This window comes from Agelaius phoeniceus, chromosome 1 (genome assembly GCF_051311805.1).
Source record: "Agelaius phoeniceus isolate bAgePho1 chromosome 1, bAgePho1.hap1, whole genome shotgun sequence".
NCBI classification, from domain to species: domain Eukaryota; kingdom Metazoa; phylum Chordata; class Aves; order Passeriformes; family Icteridae; genus Agelaius; species Agelaius phoeniceus.
In genome coordinates, this window is record NC_135265.1 from 147,011,069 (window position 1) to 147,032,241 (window position 21,173).

At 42.5% G+C, this 21,173-nt stretch overlaps 1 protein-coding gene across 2 annotated transcripts in view; it reads left to right on the top strand.

The window, feature by feature from the left end:
- CCN4 (cellular communication network factor 4) overlaps positions 1-20,443 on the top strand; it is a 34,568-nt gene extending 14,125 nt beyond the window's left edge. For both annotated transcript variants that reach the window (XM_077189218.1, XM_054642499.2), the window contains exons 2-5: positions 12,831-13,110; positions 16,805-17,062; positions 19,028-19,221; positions 20,068-20,443. In XM_077189218.1, coding sequence (XP_077045333.1) covers positions 12,855-13,110; positions 16,805-17,062; positions 19,028-19,221; positions 20,068-20,367 — 1,008 coding nt within the window. In that variant the 5' untranslated portion in view covers positions 12,831-12,854 and the 3' untranslated portion in view covers positions 20,368-20,443. The remainder of the gene's footprint in view (positions 1-12,830; positions 13,111-16,804; positions 17,063-19,027; positions 19,222-20,067) is intronic.
- The last annotated feature ends 730 nt before the right edge of the window (positions 20,444-21,173 follow it).

Consider the following 21,173-nt stretch of genomic DNA (forward strand, 5'->3'; position numbering starts at 1 on the left):
GGTGTTTCAGCCCCTCATACCAGAACAAAATCTTCACCTGTGTCTGTTTTCCTTCTGGGTCTGCACACTATTTAATAGATGGCATTGGGGGTATCACACCCTATTTAATTGATGGCATTTGTGATATCAAACCCATTGGTGAGGACCTGGTTGCATTGACTCTGCCATCCTGAGTGAAACCTCTCTGCTGCTGGAGCTACAGGCACATCCAGCCTGAGGAGCGTGCTGGCTGCCACATCATTGTTCCTCTTAAGTGAAGAAAATGCAGAAACCCTTTTTTTCTAAAGCAGGTTTCTTGAAGGTGCTCAACTGCGGTGTTCCACCATATCTGAGCTCTTCCAGACACATCTGAAAGTCATATTCAGACAAAATCATATGCTAAAAGCTGAATAAGGATATTTCTGTGGGTGAGTGGGTAGAAATTTGTTCTTCCCAGGTGCAGCACCAGCAAAACCCTGAGGTTATAGCCCTTGTAGCAGCTCTGGGTTTCCCACCTCTCCCTGTCCATACTGATATCTTCATAGGGAACTCATCCCTCACCTGCATTCATTCCCTTCTCCCTGGCAGCTGCATGTCCCTCTGTGGTCTGGGCAGCTCACAGTTTTCAGAGTTTGTTCCTTGTAGCAAAAGAATTGTTACCCCTCCTGTTCTGCAGACACAGAGAGGTTCAAGCTGAATTCAAACAGCAAAGTCATGCTCTACTCTTCCAATGTAGAGTTTATGTTCTCTACCTTTGGCTGCATTAAAATCAGGCATTTTATGTAGAGTTGTCCAGACTCCTGTGAGGTCAATGCAATGATCCCCTCTGCATGTAGCAGAGAGGGGCCCAGGGTTTGCACCCAGCAGCTGTGAATGCAGCTCCTTGTCAGAGAAGCTGAGGAGAGTTTTGGGTGGGTTTTGACACATTTCACCAGTGCCAAAGATCCCAGTGATCTACTGAGTGTCTCACAAGTGTGGTTACTGCTTATAACCAAACCTGAAATCTTCTACAGCACTGCACAGAGATGGTGACTTGCTCCAGCACATTTTTGGAGCCAAAACACTCATACATTTGACTACCAGGGGGGTTTATTTTGTGGACTAGATCAAATTAATTTGTCAGTGCAAATTATCTGACTTTTATTAGCATAAATATTCTTTCAAGGCATTGATATTTTAGTCATGCTGTTCTGCCTGTCATTTATGCTTTGCAGTGACTATGGGAAGTGAACAAGATGCATCCATGTGCAATTTCCACGTGGCTTTGTGGTCTACATTAGAAAAGGAACTTCTCTTTTATAGACTTATTTGTAACTATGTCTTACTGCATGGGCATCTCCAGATCCCAATCAAAATCGATTTCCTCCATTTCTCCTCCTCTCTCCAGCTCTGACTCTCCAGCTGAAAGATTTTGGGTTGTTCAGCCTGGAAAAGAGAAAGCTTCATGATTGAGTCATTGTAGCCTTCCATTACTTATAAAAGCAGCTTATAAAAAAGAGCGACAGAGACTTTTTACATGGGCAGGTAGCGATAGGATGAGGGGGAAGAGGTTTAAATCAGAAGAGGAGACATTTATGTTAGATACTAGGAAAAAAGTGTGAGGGTGGTAAGGTACTGACACAGTTCCCAGAGAAGTTTTGGACACAATGTCTCTGGAAGTGTTCAAGGCCAGGCTGGAAGGGGCTCTGAGCAACCTGCTCTACTGGATTCTTGCCTTTTCTGGGGGAAATCTGGTCAAATATCCTCTTGGATCTGTAAGAAATGAGTAGTTTCTAAATTCACAGAGAAAAAATAATGTTTAATTTATACCTTTAAGGGGATAAATTGACCCTCAAATGCCTGTGTGCCCCAAAACATTTCCCTCCTCATGGGCTTGTCTTGAAAGCAGATTTTCTTTTCCTTTCTTAAAGAAAAAGTGGAGGTTAGTTTGCTTGTGGTTGGGCTTGAAGCTTATATGAAATTTATGACTGCACTAAGAAAATTAATAATATGTAAAAACAATTCATGTTTTGTCTTATTAGATGCTCTCTTGGAAATGCAGTGCTGATGTTGATTTCCAGCATGATCCCCAGACAGGTTAAAGTCTGTCATGAAGAACTCATCTATCTCAGCTTGGTGCCAGATTTAGGGGGTAATTTTCATTCTAGATGGCATTCAGTCTGTGGGCTTCTGATGTCCTTTTGCACATCTCTTAATTCAGGTACTGTATAGCATTTCACACCTGACCACCACTGACACTGAGCTGAGCAGATGCGTAATATCACTTGATCTTTTCTAGATTTCGAAGAAGGACAATGCTTTTTCCCAATCTTGTCTGTTTTGGTAGACTACAAACTACCTGTGCAGGCTTGTCACTTATAACAGATCATAAAAAACTGAGCACAGGGTTGTGCTGGATCTGGTACATCTGGGGATGAGTACATTGAGTATCTGAAATTTACAGTCTCTTCCTTTCTGCTTACAAAACCTGTACTCCAATCTACTTCAGTGTCTCAACTACCATCTAGAAAAGTTAACAAATTACAGATTCTTTTAGTTTTCCTTTCCATCCTCATGGCTTTAGGCCTAATGCTCTTTGATATCATCATTGGTAAGGGTTGTTGTGTACATGTTTTGGCACATAATGTCTCTGCTCCACATGTTGAACTAGTAAATTTCTTCAGATAGGCTGGGCTTGTTCCAGGGATTTAGGCAGATAAGTTCAGCAAAGCTTGGGAAAAGCAGGCCTCCAGCTAATCACTGTGCTCCTGCTAAATGATCTCACCATAAAATTGGCAAGGTTGTTTGTGCTGATCTCAGTTTAGCTTCTAATATGAGCTTAGAGCAATTCATCATTTCTCTAGCTTATGGACCACCCCGTGTCTGGCTTGCTGCCTACCTGCTGTGCCTGGGCTCAGACTCCCTTCCAACCATGGTCTTCTGTACATTTGATCTCATGCAGTGCTTGCAGCTACATTTATACTGAATTTATGGTTTTATTTAAAAGCCTTAAGTCTATTTTTGCATCTGTGTGTTGTTGTTTTGTAGATTTCTGCTTTTCAAGTCAGAAGAAAAAATGCTCAGAAGGCTTGTGTTAGCATTTTGCTGCTTGCTCCTGCTTTTAGGCATCACTGCTGCAAAGGACTTCAGATTTTCTTTGGAGAACATTTTCTACACATTCTAAATTACAATGACAAAATACATAATTAAATCTGTTGGGCGATTTTAAGAGGCAGTTGTTTGACATTGGTACCCTGTGATATGGCTAGAAGCTTGATACCAGCTTTAGGAAGTAAACAGATTAGGAAGATAATGTCTCCCTAGGGAATTCCCCACTTCAGTTCCTCTAGGATGTGATTTAAAGCAGCATCTGCTCTGTGCTGTGTGCTGTTTTATACTTTCCTTCAGATCCCTGAACTGAAGATATGTGTCTGAGTGAATCATTTCACACTGTAGTATAGAGAAATGTCATGGGAATTCTGTCTGGGATTTTGTAAGAGGCAGAAGGGACTTTACATGGTGTCCCACCCTTCTAAGAAAGGGAAGCACCCAAGATTCATAGGTGTTCATGTTGACAGACAATTACAAAATCCATGAAAATTGACAAGTTTTATTGGTAAATTGCTCACTTTGCATGGAAATTGGTGTAAGTCAGACCCTGTTCTCCTAGTGTAAGCACATAGCAGTGGGGTTTGGGTAAAAGAATAGGGTGATAGAGAAAAGAGAGAGAGAGAGATGGATTGGATTAAAGAAGGGGAGAGAGGGGAGGGAAGAGAGACACCACCAGTGCTGGTGACCCATCTGATTGGGTGCCCACGTTCCTGGGGGGCACACACACCAGGGCTTCATGGGAGTACTATTTTATTGATAAATCTTCCCTGCCCTGGAAATAAGTTTCTAATTTTCTATGGAAATTATTTAGCATCAGAGACAGTCTGTTCTTGACTTTTCTGGAAATGGGTTGGAGGGTTTTGGGGGTATTTAGTGGTCTTGATTCCCCCTGAGCCTGTTCCTCATCCTGCCCTTGTGCTGTACTGCATTGTGATAATCTGCAGGAGCCAGAACAAGGACATTTCTCCCAGAAATGTACTGTCTCTACCTGCCTATGATCCCTGCTCCAGCCACATCCTGTTCTTTCTCACAATGTGTTATTACCAATACCTTTGGTTGCCTCCACAGCTGTTTGGCTGTTGGTGTTTGAGACATCCACATTAGCCCCTAATCTTCTGTGATTCCATGACTTACATGACAGTGAGGGCAGAAAACAAAACCCTTGGAAGTAGCACAGGCCATGGTGCTGTTTCTGTGCTGCTGTCAGTGTGATCAGATGCCCCCAGAGGGTGATGGGAGGGGAAAGTAGAAGGTTCCCCTTTTCCTCTTTGTGGAAAGGTTCAGTTCCACTTTTCCTCTTTGTGGAAAGGTTCAGTTCCTCTTTTCCTCTCTGTGACAACCTAGGCACTCCAGCTGCCTCAGGTTCATGGTTTGTCCCTCACCCTGCCTTAACCGTGTCAATGACTTTAACTCACAGGGAGGTTTTGTGGTTTGTCTTCTGAGTGAGTCTCTCTTTCCTCTGCACCCTCAATGTGATGATAACACTCATTCACTTCCCAGATGTCTTAGCACTGCCATGGTCCTGTTTTCAGGGATTTCCAGATGCCTGCTGCTTGTTCAGAACATCAGTCAGACCTCTTGCTGTCTGGATGCATCTTCAAGTCATGTTTCCCTTCTTCCATTTAAATACTGTTCCATTTGATCTTTGGAATTTGATCTGATTTTTTCTCAGAGGAACTCATGGTGGGAGATATCAGCTGAATTTTTCACAATACAGATGTGAAAGTATCACAAGATGAGCTGAGTTGTGGTGGAGACCATGGTGCAAGTCTTGTTCTTGCAAGCCCAACACAGCAATCAAATGGATGGGGTTTGTCATTGCTGGTACTTAGAATTGCACTCTTGCCATTCTTTTCCCCTGCTTGGTGTAAGATAAAATCTGATTATACTCCTCTCCCACTCTGTGTTTCGCAGCTTTTCTGATTTGGTTTTCTAGAAAGAGCCACAGGCTCAAGTTAAAATCTGGTTGAATATTTGGATTCCATGATCCTGTGAAGAGAAGCTGCTTTCCTCACAGAAGTATGGCCAGACCACACCCAGATCAGGCCACCATCCACTGTGCTGGGGATGCCTTTGCTTCAAATGTACAAATGCTGCTTTACTGATCCTTTTGCACACAGAACCAGCTCACTTCAGATGCTGCAAGAGACTTATGCCATGATTTTCCCTGGCAAAGGGTGAGATAACTCATACCACTTCAAGCTGGATCCTAATGTTCTGCATTCAGACTCAGGATTAGTTTCAGGTCCTCCTCAAGTATGCAGAAGTCTGGCAACTCCCATTGGCCTAAGGATGTTGCTGACCTCTGTCTTCCATCTGCATTTTCTGTCTAGCAGATCTCATAACAGATTATGAGCCACAGTTACCAAAATATGCTGCACTTGGCACAAAATACCCTTTTGTGATGGGACCCTGTATCTGGAAATGCTGCTGTTTATTCAGACAAGTTGTAGGCTCCATCTCTTTGTTACTTAAGCACAAGGATGTAGCAGTGCAAAGACTGCTCATCTTTCATTGAGAGTCTTGAGGTGGCTTTGATATAATGATACAACACTGTATTAAATGGCAGCTATGTTTTTTGGATGAAACCAGGCATGCCATGTGTTCCAAAGGGGTCATTAAAGTAGCAGGAGCAGCCGCTTCTTTTTCCTTCCAGCTCCAAAACCAGATTTATGGTATGTTTCCTGTCATCAAATAAAATAATAATCTGTCAAATAGCTTTTGTTTGGCTGGGCTTATGATAGGAGCTGGCATGGTCCTGAAAAGTAGAATTCTTTTATCTGCATTATATGCACCATTTAACAAAGAGATCAGTTTTTATTCCATTCATGAGCCAGAAGCAGACTTTAGGTGGCACAATGCAGAACTGAACTGAGGAAGATGCCCTGTATGTGGTTTGGGTTTGAGGGCATCTTCACACGTGGATTTGGCAAGCTGTGCCTGCACAGGCTGCCAGCAATGCTGGTTGTCCTTGCCCTCTGAGTGCAACACACGAGGATGGAGAGTCCAGAGCCTCCCTGGACGTCCTGGTGGTGCATTGCTCTGCTGGTAAAGAAGTTGTGTTCAGAACCTCCCCAAATATATTTTGTGGCTCCTGCCCATTGTTTCACCCTCTGCTATCACTGGGAAGAGTGGACTGTGAGCAGCCCAGCTCCCTCAGTGTCTTCTCCTTTTGGTCTCTGACCACCTTGGTTGCCATGCTCTAGACTGCAATTCCCAGACAGACCGTTTGAAGTGAGGGTTCAAGACTGTAATCCAGGAAATGAATTGTTCTACTGATATCTCACCAGAACCAGATTCTTTTCCATATTGCATCTAAATAAACTTATTAACATAACAACTGCAAAATGAGGGCACTTAATATGGATTTCAAGGAGAAAGGAACTTTGATAGTTAGAAAATAAAGTGACCAACTCAGAAATTCAGAGCTAGAGAGAAATAGTTGTGAAAAATTGATATAGAAAATTGCTATTTAAGGGAAATAGGGATGCATGACTTCATCAGGTAATTAGCAATTCCAGGGAAGAGCAGATATTAGGTCAAGCAAATTGTTTCAGATTAGAGAATTTAAATAACATTGAAATTTAAAAATGAAAAGTTGTTTTAAGTCAAAATTCTCTGCATTGGAACAGAAACAGAAAATTCAGGATATTTGAAAATGCAGATTTATATTTTTATTTTAAAAAATCATGAAAACCAGGATAATATTGAAGAACTTAATGAAATTTGGACTATTCTTGCCATGGGGAAAGACACCACAACCAAACAAATAAGTAGAGCTTTAAAATTTTTCTTTACTTTTTATGCACAGCATAGAAGAATGTCCCCAAGAGGGTAAGAAGATGAAAAGGATCTTCCTTTTGATTTCACAGCCATGACTAAAAAGGAGATGAGCAAAAGCAGAACATGTCCACTTGTAAAGTAAAACCTCTGCCAAAGCAGCCTGCTCCTGTGTGGCTGCTGGAACTGATACTGGTTTTGTTACCCAGCTTTTGGCTGGTAGAGACATATCTTGCACTGTACAGTTTTAGGATGGTTTCAAACTCTGTGATCTTGGATGGTCCACATGCATTTTCCCTTTCCTAAAACTGAAGTCTGTCTGCTTGTACCTTCTGGAGACTTTTCTCATCTGGAGACTTTTCTCCAGATGTTCCCTGTTACTTTTCATACTCCAGTTCAAGCTTCTTTCACGGGATGAGCTCATTGCAGCACAAGACATTAAAATGCTCTTAGAGCACAGAAATTGTGCTGCTCAATATCTCTATTTGTGGAGTCAGTGGTGGCAGTGTCAATTTGTTAATGATGCCCAAACATTTTTAGTAAATGCTTCTACAGGGGGCAACAGTTATAAAACATCAGGTTGCTTTCTAACAGGGAAGGGTTTTTTTTCCCTCTGAATACTCCATAGAAAAATATGAAGAAAAGGGGAGGTCGCACTGAGTTTGCCAGTATAAGCAATCTTTTGGCAAAGAGATGAATGTATGTAATCTTTACTCTGTAATTGTCTAAACTGAGTTAGAAAAGGCTATTCCAAACATCTGTCTACATTCTTCCCACAGATACATTTCCCAAAATAAAGTTATGGGAAGCTGATTGCTCGTCATTCATGGATCCACAGACATGTAATGGTTGGCTCACTGGGGATATTTTATTTTCTTAGGCTATTGGGTGTTTTCCTTCATGCAGAAGGTTCTTTTCTGTTCAACCTACCATGCACAGCAAGAATAAATCCAGCTGGCACCTGACATCTTTAAAACTGTCTTATATTTTCTGCGTTCAGAGTCTGTTATTTCATAATATGTCCAGGAGATTTCAAGTCTGGGATCAATTTTAATGAGGTATCTAGACCCTCATGCATGGGGAAGCTGAGCCCTGCATAATCATATTTTACTCTGACCATTAAATTACATGTCCTGCAGAATCAGATTTATATCTCTGTCCTGATGCTACTTGTCCCTAGCATTAGCTTGTGACAATTTATGAGCATTCATGGGGACTTAGGGATTTGTTGCAAGAGTTTAACAGCAAGGAAGTCCTGATGGTACTGTGATTACTGCTGATCTCCCTGTAAGAACTGGCTCTCTGTTAACCCATCTGTTTTGGGTATAATAATAATGCAAATATTCAGAAATATTCAGCACAGAAGTTTCAGCTGAGCAAAATCAAGAACAAATGTCTACCCTGAGGGCCTGATTTAAGCCCACTGATGTAAGCCAGGTCCTGTTTTACATTGCCATCTCTCTGACAAGCATTATGAGTTTTTAACTTCTGTCAGTTCTGGAATGAAACTAAGCATCTTCTATGCTTGCCCAGAAATACAACTGAGGGATGGAAAGGTATGTGCCTTTATTTAATGGATTGTTTATATTTCATTTTGTCTTTTCATTTTTTACTTATTCATTGAGCTGCAGATGCTGTGTTCCCCTGGGAATGTGTTCCATCAGTTTAGTGTAAGAAACTCTGGGAATGTGCATGAGTCTCCTGGGGTGTCTCTAAAATAATTTTGGATAATGGGAATACTTTGGGTGGTTCTTGGAACTGGAATTGACTCTACAGGCATTTCTGCCTGTGCTGTCTCAATAGTTCAGCCAGTAGGTGGAACCAGGGGAAAGCAGATGTGTGTTATGTACAAATGCTCAGCCCTTTCCTAGGAGATGCATCCCAAAATATCTGCATAAAACTGTGTTTTTAACTTCAGTTTTCTTGTTTAGAACAGTCAAACTCCAAATCTGGACTTGTAAACAGTGACAGGATGACGTTGTCAGACCTTGTAGAGCAGAGAATGTTTTAATAAAATTGCCTCACTAATCATTTTCACTTGTGAGTATGTCAGAGATAGAGAACAGGATAATCCAGATCACATCATATCCCTCCATCAACAACATCTGGCATTTGCTCAGAAAGGCAGTATCAGAAATGTAGGTTAAAAATACTTCTTTAATGTCTTCTACTGTGAGAAATTAAATGTAGTCTACCCAGCAACTTGTATCCTGCAAAACACAGCTTGGGCAGATCTGAGTGAAGTAAAAAGTTCTCCTTTGAGACTAAATTCCCACCAAGGAGAATACAGTGGAAGCTGATAAAGTACTAAGGCTTCTGCTGCTATGGAGCCACTTCTCCAGCTCTCTTGTCAGCCAAAGGAATCCAATTTAGAAGTCACCATCCTGTTGGAACATTTCCCATCCATAAACTGGAAGGGAAGAACAGGGATAGCTTCCCCTTGCCTTCACCTAGCTGATGAGAAAAATACTTGAAAAAAAAGGTTTTAAGAGTAAGATCTTGTAGCACTGAAACAGTAAAATCAATACACATGAATATATTTTAAAACTTATGTAAAAGCTGGAAGCATAGGGGTATATTGTGGTGCTTTGCTGCTTTAAAGAAAAGGTTAATATGAGGTTTCTCATGTAATATGTAAAAGTTCTGCAATAAGTCTGCCTAGCTTGTAGTTTGGGCTACATACACTGGTTTCAGCACTATAGCTTGGTTCTTCCAGTTTTCAAAACTAAAACATATCTACAATTGCAGTATTTTTCACCAGATTGAAAATATGTGTTGCCAGTAGGAAGATTGTGCTGCTAAAATGCTGCTATCCACTTTATATCTTGAAAATTGTTAATAAAACTTCTGGCTATTAAAAATACTGAGTTTGTGGCTATGGCAGACAGTGGGTAATTTTTTTTATTTTCTCCTTCTCTTCTCTTGAATATGAAGACAGAAATTAACTGGGAATTGTTGCTAGTAATCTGCTCTGCAGATGCAAAAATAAAGTCATTTTGGAGCTTGCCAAGCATAAATCAAGAGTGACTTTAATAGAGAATTATCAGGCATAGCAGGCTGAGAAAGGCTTCATCTTGTTTTAATGAGGATGGGCTTGTATCTCCAGAAGCAGAAAAATTAGAACTCATGAATAATTTTGGTGGAATATTTTCTCCTTGGCACCCAAGATAACAAATCTACAGACTCCAAGATTAAAGAATAGTTAAATGAAACATATTAATTACCAGTATTTGAGAAAATTAATTTCCTAACAGGCATATTCTTTTATCTTTCTGATATTTTGAAATAAGCTTGTGAAATCCCCACTAGTGTGACTTCTAGTGTTCATTTTCTCTTTGCTCTTACCACTTTCTTAATCTGAAATCTTATTTCAGATTTCTTACAAAATCATTGTCCTGAAACCTTAAATTACATGGGTGGATTTTTGGGGGTTTTTTTTTTGTGTTTTTTTCTAATAAAAGACAGCCATTGAGGAAGGCTGTTACAGTGTGATTTCCTGTTGATAGCACTTGTGGAAAGCATTAGTCATGATGATTTAACCAATATACTCATTAAAATGGAAGGGTCTATTTTCTAAAATGTTCTGGGACATTGAAGTAGTAGGGCTGAATGACTTTTCCAAAGAGACTTAGGTACTGCTAAGTGATGACAGCTGACTATGGAAAGGGGAAACCCAGTACTTTTATAAATCTACAGAATGGTTTTTCCCTCAGTGAAGGTCTGAGGAGGAGAGGAGAGGAGAGGAGAGGAGAGGAGAGGAGAGGAGAGGAGAGGAGAGGAGAGGAGAGGAGAGGAGAGGAGAGGAGAGGAGAGGAGAGGAGAGGAGAGGAGAGGAGAGGAGAGGAGAGGAGAGGAGAGGAGAGGAGAGGAGAGGAGAGGAGAGGAGAGGAGAGGAGAGGAGAGGCTGCAAGGCTGCACAGGTTGCACACTTTTAAAGGCTCCAGTGGAAAACAGTTTCCAAAGGCTGGGTTTTGTTTAGGTGGTGATGGAGCCTAGGACATGATGCCAACCCCATCACTCCATGCCTTCCCCATTTGTAAGATCCAGGAGTGATGGGTTTGATGCCTGTCCACACTGATTATCTGAAGATGCTCATGTAGCCCACTCTATCCATCCAATGGACTCAGCCACACATCTGGACAATTCAGCCAGCACATCCAAGATCCACAACAGCTCCTCACTGTGAGGACACTGGAAAGGCTTCCCTGGCCAGCTCAGGTGTCAGACCTAGAGGAAGGGCTGTTGAATAATTTACTCTAAACTCCTGTCAAGCCACCAAATGTCTCCCAGCTGTTCTGTGCTTTACAAGAATTCAGCCTCAGCCCTTCACATATTAACTAAACCCACAGGAGCATGAGGGCTCCTCTCTGCTACGTGTGCTGGCTCACAGACACGTTCACATCTGCACAGGGAGAAGCTGCTTGCTCATGTTGACAATAGAAACAAGGGATGGTGAAGGGATTTACTTACAGGGCTGGGCTGTGGCAATGAGCTCTTTAAATAGCTGTGTGACTTTTGTCTGTATATCTGGACCTGATTATTAAACACTCTTTTTAATGATCAGCAACAAAGTAAATAGGTTTATGGCACTCGAGGAGGCCTCTCTTCTCAAGTGGCAGATTATTGCACCTACTCAAATGATTGTGAGTGGAATGAAAAATCCTAGGACTGAAAGGCCAGGGCTTTTTGTCAATCTGAATGTTCCTCTGTTAACAACTCTGACAGCCTCAAGGAGCTTAAAGTGGGAGTAAATTATATTGGTATGTTTTAGTTTAAACAAGAGTTTAAAGGTGTTTTTTAAGCCTACTTTAGGGCCAACTGTTTGTAAAGGGGACCTTAATGGAATTGGGAATTATGCCCAGAGCAAACACATTGTCTATTTGGCAGTGATTAGCAATGTGTTCCCAATTTAGTGTTCTAAATATAGGATAATCAGTTTCCAAGATATTTAAATACACCTTCAGATATAGCAGTAACAGGCTTCAAAATGTACTTTAATAAAATCTGAGCATGCTAACAAAGAAACTGTAAAAGACAGTAAAGGCACTTTGCAGAGATATCCTGATGGATAGCTCACCAGAGTGGGGTCCTTTCCCACAAACTCTTGGGTGAGGCATTTTCGTCATGGAGAGTTTTTGGAAAACTTTTTGTTTGAGACATCTCAAACTGCAAAGAGGAAAAACACTGGGGATATAAAGTACAGTACAGGGAAGGCAGCAATAAGTGGAATTGCCTTAGCAATTTCTAGAGTCTGACTTTCCTTCTTTGAAGTTTTTAGGGTTGAGGGTTGCACACTTATTTTTTGCAGCACTAGAAAGGGCTTCTGGACCACATGTGCCCAAGCAGTGCCATGTTCCTTCTGCTGTTGACCCCATGTTAATAACTCCATTTGTTTCTGTGCCTGAGATACTGTGCCCTGCTTGACCCCCATGTACAGCACAGGTTTTCTTTGCAGTGATCCTCTTAGAAAAATGAAATCTTTTCTTTGTCACTTGCCCAGTTTGCACCCTTCCTGCACCACAAGCAGGGCTGGTGCTGTTATATATCATCCAGAGCTTGTTGACCTGGGATTTGAGAGCTCAGAATGCAATGAGCCTCTACTTTCTGTGGGTTTTGATATGAACTACAGCATCCCAGTACTCCATGATCTCAGCAATAGTGACCTGGAATGGCATCACTCTGCTACATGAAATCCCTTTCCTACCTTGATTAACCTTGATCAGGCTTTTTATCTGATTATCAGATTTTGAATTTGATAATCCATTGATAATGAATAATTGAATAATGAATAATGAATAATTGACTTGCAAGCTTGGTTTGTTGAAGTTTCTTTTTTACTCATGAGACCTGAGGGGATTTTAGCTGAGGACCAAGCAGCACGGGGTTTGCAGCACAGGGTTTGCAGCACAGGGTTTGCTGCAGAGGGTTTGCAGCCCCCATTTCTCTGTAACGCTCTCCAAGCTGTGTTTCTTTGTTTGCAGGCCACTGGCCAGACCTCCCTGACCATGAGCAGCCCTGTCCCAGGCACGGCAGAGCCCTACACACGGACTCAGTACTGCAGGTGGCCCTGTGAGTGCCCCAGGTCCCCGCCCCGGTGCGCGGCCGGCGTCAGCCTGGTCACGGACGGCTGTGACTGCTGCAAGACGTGTGCCAAGCAGAGAGGGGAGAGCTGCACAGAGGCTGACACCTGTGACTTCCACAGGGGCTTGTACTGTGACTACAGCGGAGACAGACCTAGGTACGAAATAGGAGTATGTGCACGTAAGTGATGTACATATATTTTTGATTAGATATAGGCTGGCAGCTCAGCTGACTGAGCAGGGGTTGAGATTTATCTTGTTTTAGATACCTGGCTTCACGCTTATCAGCTCCTCCTTGCAGCATCTTCCATTCCCTTGTAGCTGCCTTTGTTCTCAGGGCAGTTGGCTGGATGAGAAATGACATCTGAATTCCTGCCTTTTGACTTGGCTGCAGCCAAGAGCGAAGACCAACCAGCATTTGAAAGTCTCCATATGTGTAAACAGATTATTCTGTAATAGGAGGAGGTGCTGTAGTAGGTTGGGGATGAAGGAAGGATAGGCAGACAGCTGGATTTACAGACAAGCAATATGGGCCCCTACATGAAAGCCATGGCATTAAAGGGACACTTTTGGCTGATTCCCTATAGCGGATACCTTGGATGGATAGCACATGGTCTGTAGAATACCCTGTCAAGATGGTCAGGAATGAATCATCTCCTATCAGAGCTTGCCAGCTACAAATTGAGGTTTTAAGCCTCAATTTTACAATAGTTACAGTCACATTAGCTGATATGAGGCAGAAGGATATCTTCCCACCTCTGATAGCAAACTCTTGGTTCTGTGACACTGGAATGCTTTTCAAAAAAAAGCACAAAAAGAAATTAGGTAGTGGTTTATGTACTAAGAATAAATTCACTTGTTCTGAGTTCCAGAACATGAGGGGACTGATTCTCTCATAAAAGTCAGAAATTATTGAAAATTATTATTCTGGGAATGATTAAAAATGAAAGGATCATCAGCACAACCACACACATTGCTGATCAGAAAGGCTACTTTTAGTAAGTTATTAGAACATATGGTCATGGCTTTAGGTTCATAAACAGGAAAAAGACATTCAAATGAAGGGGCTTCTGGTCTAGAACATAAAAACAAATGATTTAAGACAAAATGTAAAGGTGAAAGGAAACCTGGAGGAGAGCTGACTGTGAGATGGACTGATAGAATAACTGATCCACAGAAGAGGAAAAAGCTCGCAAACTGTGGGCTTCAATAAACTTATATGAGCAGAGGTTACCCAAGGGACAGGTTTGAAGAGTTAAGAAGTTCAGGATAAGCTGCCAGATTCTCACACAAGTGATACTAGGCATTGCTCTTCCTCAGCAGAAGGGTGGGAAGTCTAGTAAAAAATGACATTGGCTTTGCACTGGGTCAGGCACAAAAGAAAAAAAAAACCAAGCATGCAAAAGTGCAGTCTGACCAGATTTTTGTAGGATACAGGCAAAATAACAAGAGAAGTTACGTGCTAGGAGCTGTAAGCTTAAACAGTGATTTTCAAGATTAGAAAAGATTAAGGTTAAGAAAAGAGGATATGAGATCATTTAAATGTATTGTCTGGAGTGTGTGTAGAACATTCAGGAGAGGTCTGCAAGAGCAGGTTAGACAAACATTGTCAAGAATGACATCGTTACAGCTGGCCCTGTGCTGGGAGAGGAAGACAGGCTGGATGTTGTCTCAAAGCTATCAGGCTTCCTAGGCCTCTTTAAAGTCCCTCATGCTGCTTTGCATCTGTTTATTTATTTAAATGATTGTTTTCTTAGTTGGATATCTTTTGGTCTTTGCAGTCCTCCCACACATGACAGGCACTTGGTGTGCCAGTGGCACAGCCCTGTGCTGAAGGAACACTGATCCCAGCTCTTCCAGTGAGCTCTGGAGGCATTCCCAGTCTGTGCTGTCACTTCCCTACTGCCATGACAACATGTGACATTTGTGGTTATGTGACATTTATGGGTTTTTGGGGAGCAGCATTACAGTGTGCACAGCTGAAGGGAATCAGAGGAAGGTCTTTCCATGGGTAGGATGTGAGGCAGATTTTCTCTGACTGCCAGAGAAACCTGTGCCCTTTCCTTTGTTTTCAGCACCCAGCCAGAGGTAAAGGACAGGGTCTGCTGATGTGTTCTTTTTGTACCCTGGGCCACACAGAGGGTGCATCACCCTGCTCTGAGCCCACCAGCTCTGGTACTGAAAGCTCCTGTGAGTGGGAATCCTGTGCTGAGGGTTGGGGACTAACTGCTGTGAGGAACTGGATTTGCACATGGATGCTTTTGGCTGGATCTAGAGAATCCAGGGCGTGAAGGGCCACAGAAAAAATAGAATTTATGGAAATTAAAGACCCTGAAAGAGTCAGGAATATGTGTTGGGAAAGGGAGTGATGTCAAACTGGGGGAAATTCAGTCTGTATCTGGACTGCTGAGGTGTGTCCCAGGATTTAACCTCACAGACATCTGTGAGGTTGGGAACCTGCTGGAAGTCACTGCAGCTCTGCTTTTGTTGTTGGCTTTTCTCTGCAGCAAAGCAGAGACAGCAGGTGCTGAGCACAGGCCCAGGGGGTGAGGCAGGTGTTGTGCATGTGAGGCTGGGAATAGGGATGTGCCTCCAAATTGCTTTATTTTGATGCAGACTCAGTGAGGTTCTTCATGAAGGCATTCAACAGCTCCTTTGTCTGTGTTTGGGGATGTTCTCATGGTGATTCTCTTGGTTTATGAGACCTGCAGGAGAGTAAATTAACATAATCCAGGAGGAATATGCTCATAGGAAAACACCAGGAGATACAGCATTTTTGAACTGTCCTAATCTGTGTGCATACCTAGAAATCCCTCTGAATTCTCAGGCCCAGCTCCAGCACTGAGTGATTGCCTTTTCAATACAAAGGCTGAAGCATTACAAAAATTGAAGCTGAGCGTGAACTGGAGATCTAGATCTGTGCTTGAAATTCCAACAGCTCTCATTTTTGTGCAGAAGGGATTTGTGCTTGATGTTTTAATTCAGCTCATTCTAAAAATAGGAAGCCTTTGCAGAATTTTAATCCAGCATTTCAATTTGTGTTTTCCTGAAGCAACTCCATTTCTGACCAGATTCAAAACATAAGCAACCCAACCACTGTGTGAGCAGTGCCTCCATGTGACTAAACAAGAGACTGAAGTTTGAATTTTCCATTGAAAGCCACTGCTTCCAAATAGCTGTCTATAATTTGAAACAAACAAACAAAAAATGCTGCTCTGTGATTCCTGTTCATGAGCAATCAGAAGGCTTGACTTTTTACAGTGATTTTATATTAAAAATTATACATCAAATATTTATTTTTATGGCTTTAAAACGTGTACTTCATTTTCCAAAAAAACTGCTCTGTGATAAACTGGGTAAGAACCAGCTTCCTAAATATAGGATCCAGTGCCATTTGGGTGCTCCTTTTGCTCCCTTGTTTGTTCTCCCTTTTTGCTTCAGATATATACAGGTGTTGTGAACAGCTGTGTCATCTGTGCAATTCCATGAATGTCTCATATGTCTCTGAAAACCTCATATTTCACTAAATATTTTTTTTAATTACTTTGATTTCTCCCCCTGTAATTCGTGCCACCATGCTATGAAATTATTTTGGTTTATTTAAGTAAGAATTTGTAGATAAAATTTGTTTTATTTTCTAACTTATTTTGTTATTGAAGCTTTAAAAGGTTCTCTTTTTTTGCTGTGATTTAGAATGAAAACAGTTTCAGAGATGGTGTAACTACACATGGTGCAGCATCAGGCTGAACACGATGCTCTGCAGCACTGCCAGCCCAGGGATCAGCTTGGTAAAGCAACACATTGGAGCTGTTTGTTGCCAGCATTCTTTTAATGGTGCTCTGTGTGTTTTTTTCTCTCTTTTTCTTTCTTTTCAGAGATTGTTGGTGTAGGATGTGTCCTCAATGGAGTGAGGTACAAGAATGGGGAGACATTTCAGCCCAACTGCAAATACAACTGCACGTGCATTAATGGTGCTGTGGGCTGTGTTCCCATGTGCACAAACTCACGTCCTCCACTTGTCTGGTGCCCAAACCCAAAGCTGATTAAGATGACAGGGAAGTGCTGCGAGCAGTGGGTTTGTGATGACTCCAGGAAAATCAGGAAGACATCTCCGCGCCACATCTCCTCTGCAGGTACGGTGGGAATGAGGCAGAGCTTTCCTTTGTCAAGGCAGATCTCTCCTTTGCCAAGGCAGAGCTCTCCTTTGCCATCTGTCAGAGTCTACAAGCAGAGGATCAGCTTGCACTGCCAGTCCTGGCAGGTGTCTAACCTTTGTGAGGGAGACACAGCCTCCCACGCAGCACGTGCTGAAGGACAGGGCAGGCAAACACCAGGAGAACTCAGTAGTAGCAATATGGATTTGGATGCCCCATCCCTGGTGGTGGTCAAGGACAGGCTGGATGGGACCCTAAACAACCTGATCTAGTGGGTGCTACCCCTGGCCATGGCAGGGGAGTTCATTGAGATGATCTTTAAGGTCCCTTCCAACACAAACCATCTCACAATTCTGTGCATATGATATTCACAATTATGCTTGTGCAACCATTCTGGAATTCTGTGAACCAAAGCCCCCTTTGAAGGACATGTCTACTGTAACTCTGAAGATATCAAAAGTCCTTTTTAATTCTTCATTTTCATTTTTTTCCCTCATTCTGAACCCTCTGGAAAAGAGAATGGACTCAGCTTAATTTGGGACAGAGGCTTTCTGTCCAGGTTATGTTGCTATTGTAGTGCAATTTTAAAGCCCCTGTACATTAGGACAGGATTTAGGACTCTCAAACTTACACAAGACCTTGAAGGCAGTTATTGTGTGGAAATTTCACTGTGAGTTGGGCTAAGTGTCTTTGTGGTAGTACAACTTTTCATCAGTTCTGAACTGATGACATTAAACATTCTGTCCTCACACTCACATTTATAGTAATGATCACTTAACCCACAGTGCAGAGGTGCTATCATTTGCCTCAAACATGGTCCCAAATGCTTAAGATGGATTCAATTTGCCATATGTGTTAAAATTATTGTCAAAATGCCCTGTGACACACTGTAGTGACATTAGCCACATTAGCTCCATGCTTTAGACCATCTCACAAAAGCGGAGCTCAAGGAGAGATAGGATTATTGTACACAAAGATTTTGGCTCTTTGGTTGGTAGGAGTTTTTCCTCAAACCTTGGTCTTTTTTTGCACAAAGAAAAGCCTCAGTCTTCATTTGGGAGTTAAAACCACCAGAATTTAGCCCTCGCTTCTCTGTCCCTGATAGCTCTGAAATGAGGGATGGGTCCAAATTCAGAATATCCACTACTGAAACTGGCCTTACGTCCTCATGGCCTGTCCCCCAAAATGGGCAAAACATAGCTTTGCTTTCCTGACTTTTCTCCTGTAAGGAGAAGTGTTATAGAAGACAGAGTAGCATTTATTACATTTAATGTAATAATTAATATAATAATGAATATAACAGTGAGCAAGCTCAATGCAGCAGTTTCTATCAGAGTTATGCCTGTGGACTGTTCTGTGAGCTGTAGAGCAGTGGGACTTTGGCTGAGGCTGGGACAGAACTATAAGTGGGGTTGTTGGCTGCTTTCAAAACAGAGCCCACCCTTTCTTCAAATGGTTGCTGAGCTCTCTGAGAGCTATTGAAGCTGTTCTTCCCCCCAGTGAAAGGCTGTGGCTGCTTCCCAAGCCCTCTGCCATCCAGCTGACTGCTGACCACTTTCTGCTATGGGGAACCAACTGAATGGGCTCAGAAATAAACCTTCATGGTGAGATCTGATCTCATCCCCTCTCTCCACCCGCTGGCTCAGGCTTCTGTAATTGTTTATACTGTGGCAGCACCTGGGGGTCCCAGACAAGGACCCCCTTGTGTGAGGCTGTGAAGGGGAATAAAGGAATGAGCCCTGGCCCCGAGCGCTCGCAGCGATGGAGAGTCTGACACAAGTAGGTCAGCACAAAGGGGGTGGGATGTTCACAGGAATGCTGGGCCACTTTGCTGCGGTTTAGTTATTTGGGTTAGTGGCCTGAATGTGCAATGAGCTGGGGCGAGGGTGTTTAATATGTAAAGCTGCCCGGGCTGAATAATGTGGGGTTAATCTGTGTCCGCAGCGTACGAGGGAGAGGAGGAAGCCTGGCAGAAGAACTGCATCGTGCACACCTCACCCTGGAGTCCCTGCTCCAAGACCTGTGGGCTGGGCATCTCCACCAGGATCTCCAACGACAACGAGCAGTGCCGGCTCCTGAAGGAGAGCCGCCTGTGCAACATGAGGCCCTGTGAGGTGGATATAACCCAGCACATCAAGGTGGGGGCCGTTCCTTTGTGCACCCCATGGACACTGAGTCAGCCTTTGTTTGGCAGCATTCAGGCCTCATGAGGCTGCACTTGTACATGGACTTACTGTGCTGCACAGAGTTCCAAAATATGTCCTGCCTGTGTTGGTATGAAAACCTTTCCCTGAGAGTTTCAGCTCCAGCCAAAAGGTCCTTGCAAGGAAAGCCAAGCCAAGCCTGCTGTGCTTGATGCTGGCTCGGACAGCCCTGTGCTCAGCTGGCAGAAAAGCAGAGCTGCACGCCTGGTCATGGCTATGAACTCTATTGTGCAAGTATATGCACAATATACTCTGCAGATTTTGGGTTCCTCTGTAAATCTTTCACACCACCCAGGTCAGGGCTGTAAAAGTTCTTCCTAATCTACAAATCCCTTTAAACACAGGAATCATAGAACAAAATAATAGAATCCTTAAAGTTGGAAAGGATGTCCAAAATCAGTAAGCCCAACCTTTGACTGAATACCACTATGCTTGATAAACCACACTGCAAAGCGCCAAGTCTATTTGTTTTTTGAATACTTCCAAAGATGGTGACTCCATCACTTCCCTGGGCAGCTTTTTCAAATGCTTAACCACTCTTTCAGTGAAAAAATTTTTCCTGATATCCATCCTGGACCTCTCATGGCACAATTTGAGGCTATTTCTTTGTCCTACCACTGTTTACCTGGTAGAAGAAGCTGAGACCCTCGTCCCCCCCATCTCCCCTTCCTTACCACAACCTCCTTTCATGTAGCTGTAAAGAGCAAGGTGGGTTTTACTTCCTACATGTATCAGCACTGAATATTAACCTCTTTGTTTTTATTTTCTTCTCTGATTTAGCCTGGGAAGAAATGCTTGGCTGTCTACAGGGCGAATGAGCCCATGAACTACACCATCTCTGGATGTGTGAGCAAAAGTCCCTACAGGCCCAAGTACTGCGGTGTCTGCACAGACAACAGGTGCTGCACACCCTACAAGTCCAAGACTATTGAAGTGAGCTTTCAGTGCCCAGATGGAACTGAGTTTTCCTGGAAAATTATGTGGATCAATGCTTGTTTTTGCAACCTGAACTGCAGGAACCCCAATGACATCTTTGCTGACTTGGCTCATTACTATGATTACTCTGAAATCGCTAATTAAATTGGCTGAATGCTGGAATTGACCCTTTGCTCTGATTTTACAGAGGTTTTAAAATAAAAGGAGAATCTTCATCCATTGCCAATGTGCAATTTGTTTTTTTCCCGAGTTAGGATGTGGATGCCTTGAGAGGCTACCTAGAACAGAGGCTAGACAGTGTTAAAGGCATAAAGTATTTATTTAAAGGTATTTATTTAAAGGTATTTATTGAAAAGGCCTTCAAAAGATACACCTTGGGCAGTACAAGAGCCCAGCTGAGGCTAAACCCAAGATGGACAGCTGGTCATGAGTTTTCACACTTTTATAAGTTTTGGTTCATTTACAAATTGGGTTTATTGTCCAATTACAGCTTCATGTTATGAAGTCCCATCCTCCCAGTTTGCTCTCCTTAATTTGTTGTGTTTATACTTTTTGGGCCTGAAGCTGCAATGGTGTCCTTGGTTCTCAGGCTGGGAAAGGATTGTTTTGTCTAATGAAACTTTGAAGAGAACTTGCTAACACTTTTCATGAAGTTCAGAGTTATAAACTAATGCAGGACAGAATCTGGAAAATATGAAAGCTAAAGCCTAAGGCATCAATGTTAAATATCTTTGTTTTGTCACACTGTTTTTGAGGAGGCCTTGAACAAACAAGATTTTTAATAGATCTCCATCCATTAACAGTAGCCAGAAATTCCTTTATGCACTGATGCTGGGACTTAAATGACGGTTCTGTTGGCACTGTCATTTACTAAGCCAGCAGTTTAATTGCCCATAGGAAAGAACAGTACACTAGTATGACAGCAAAAGTATGGCTGTCATTAGTTTAGA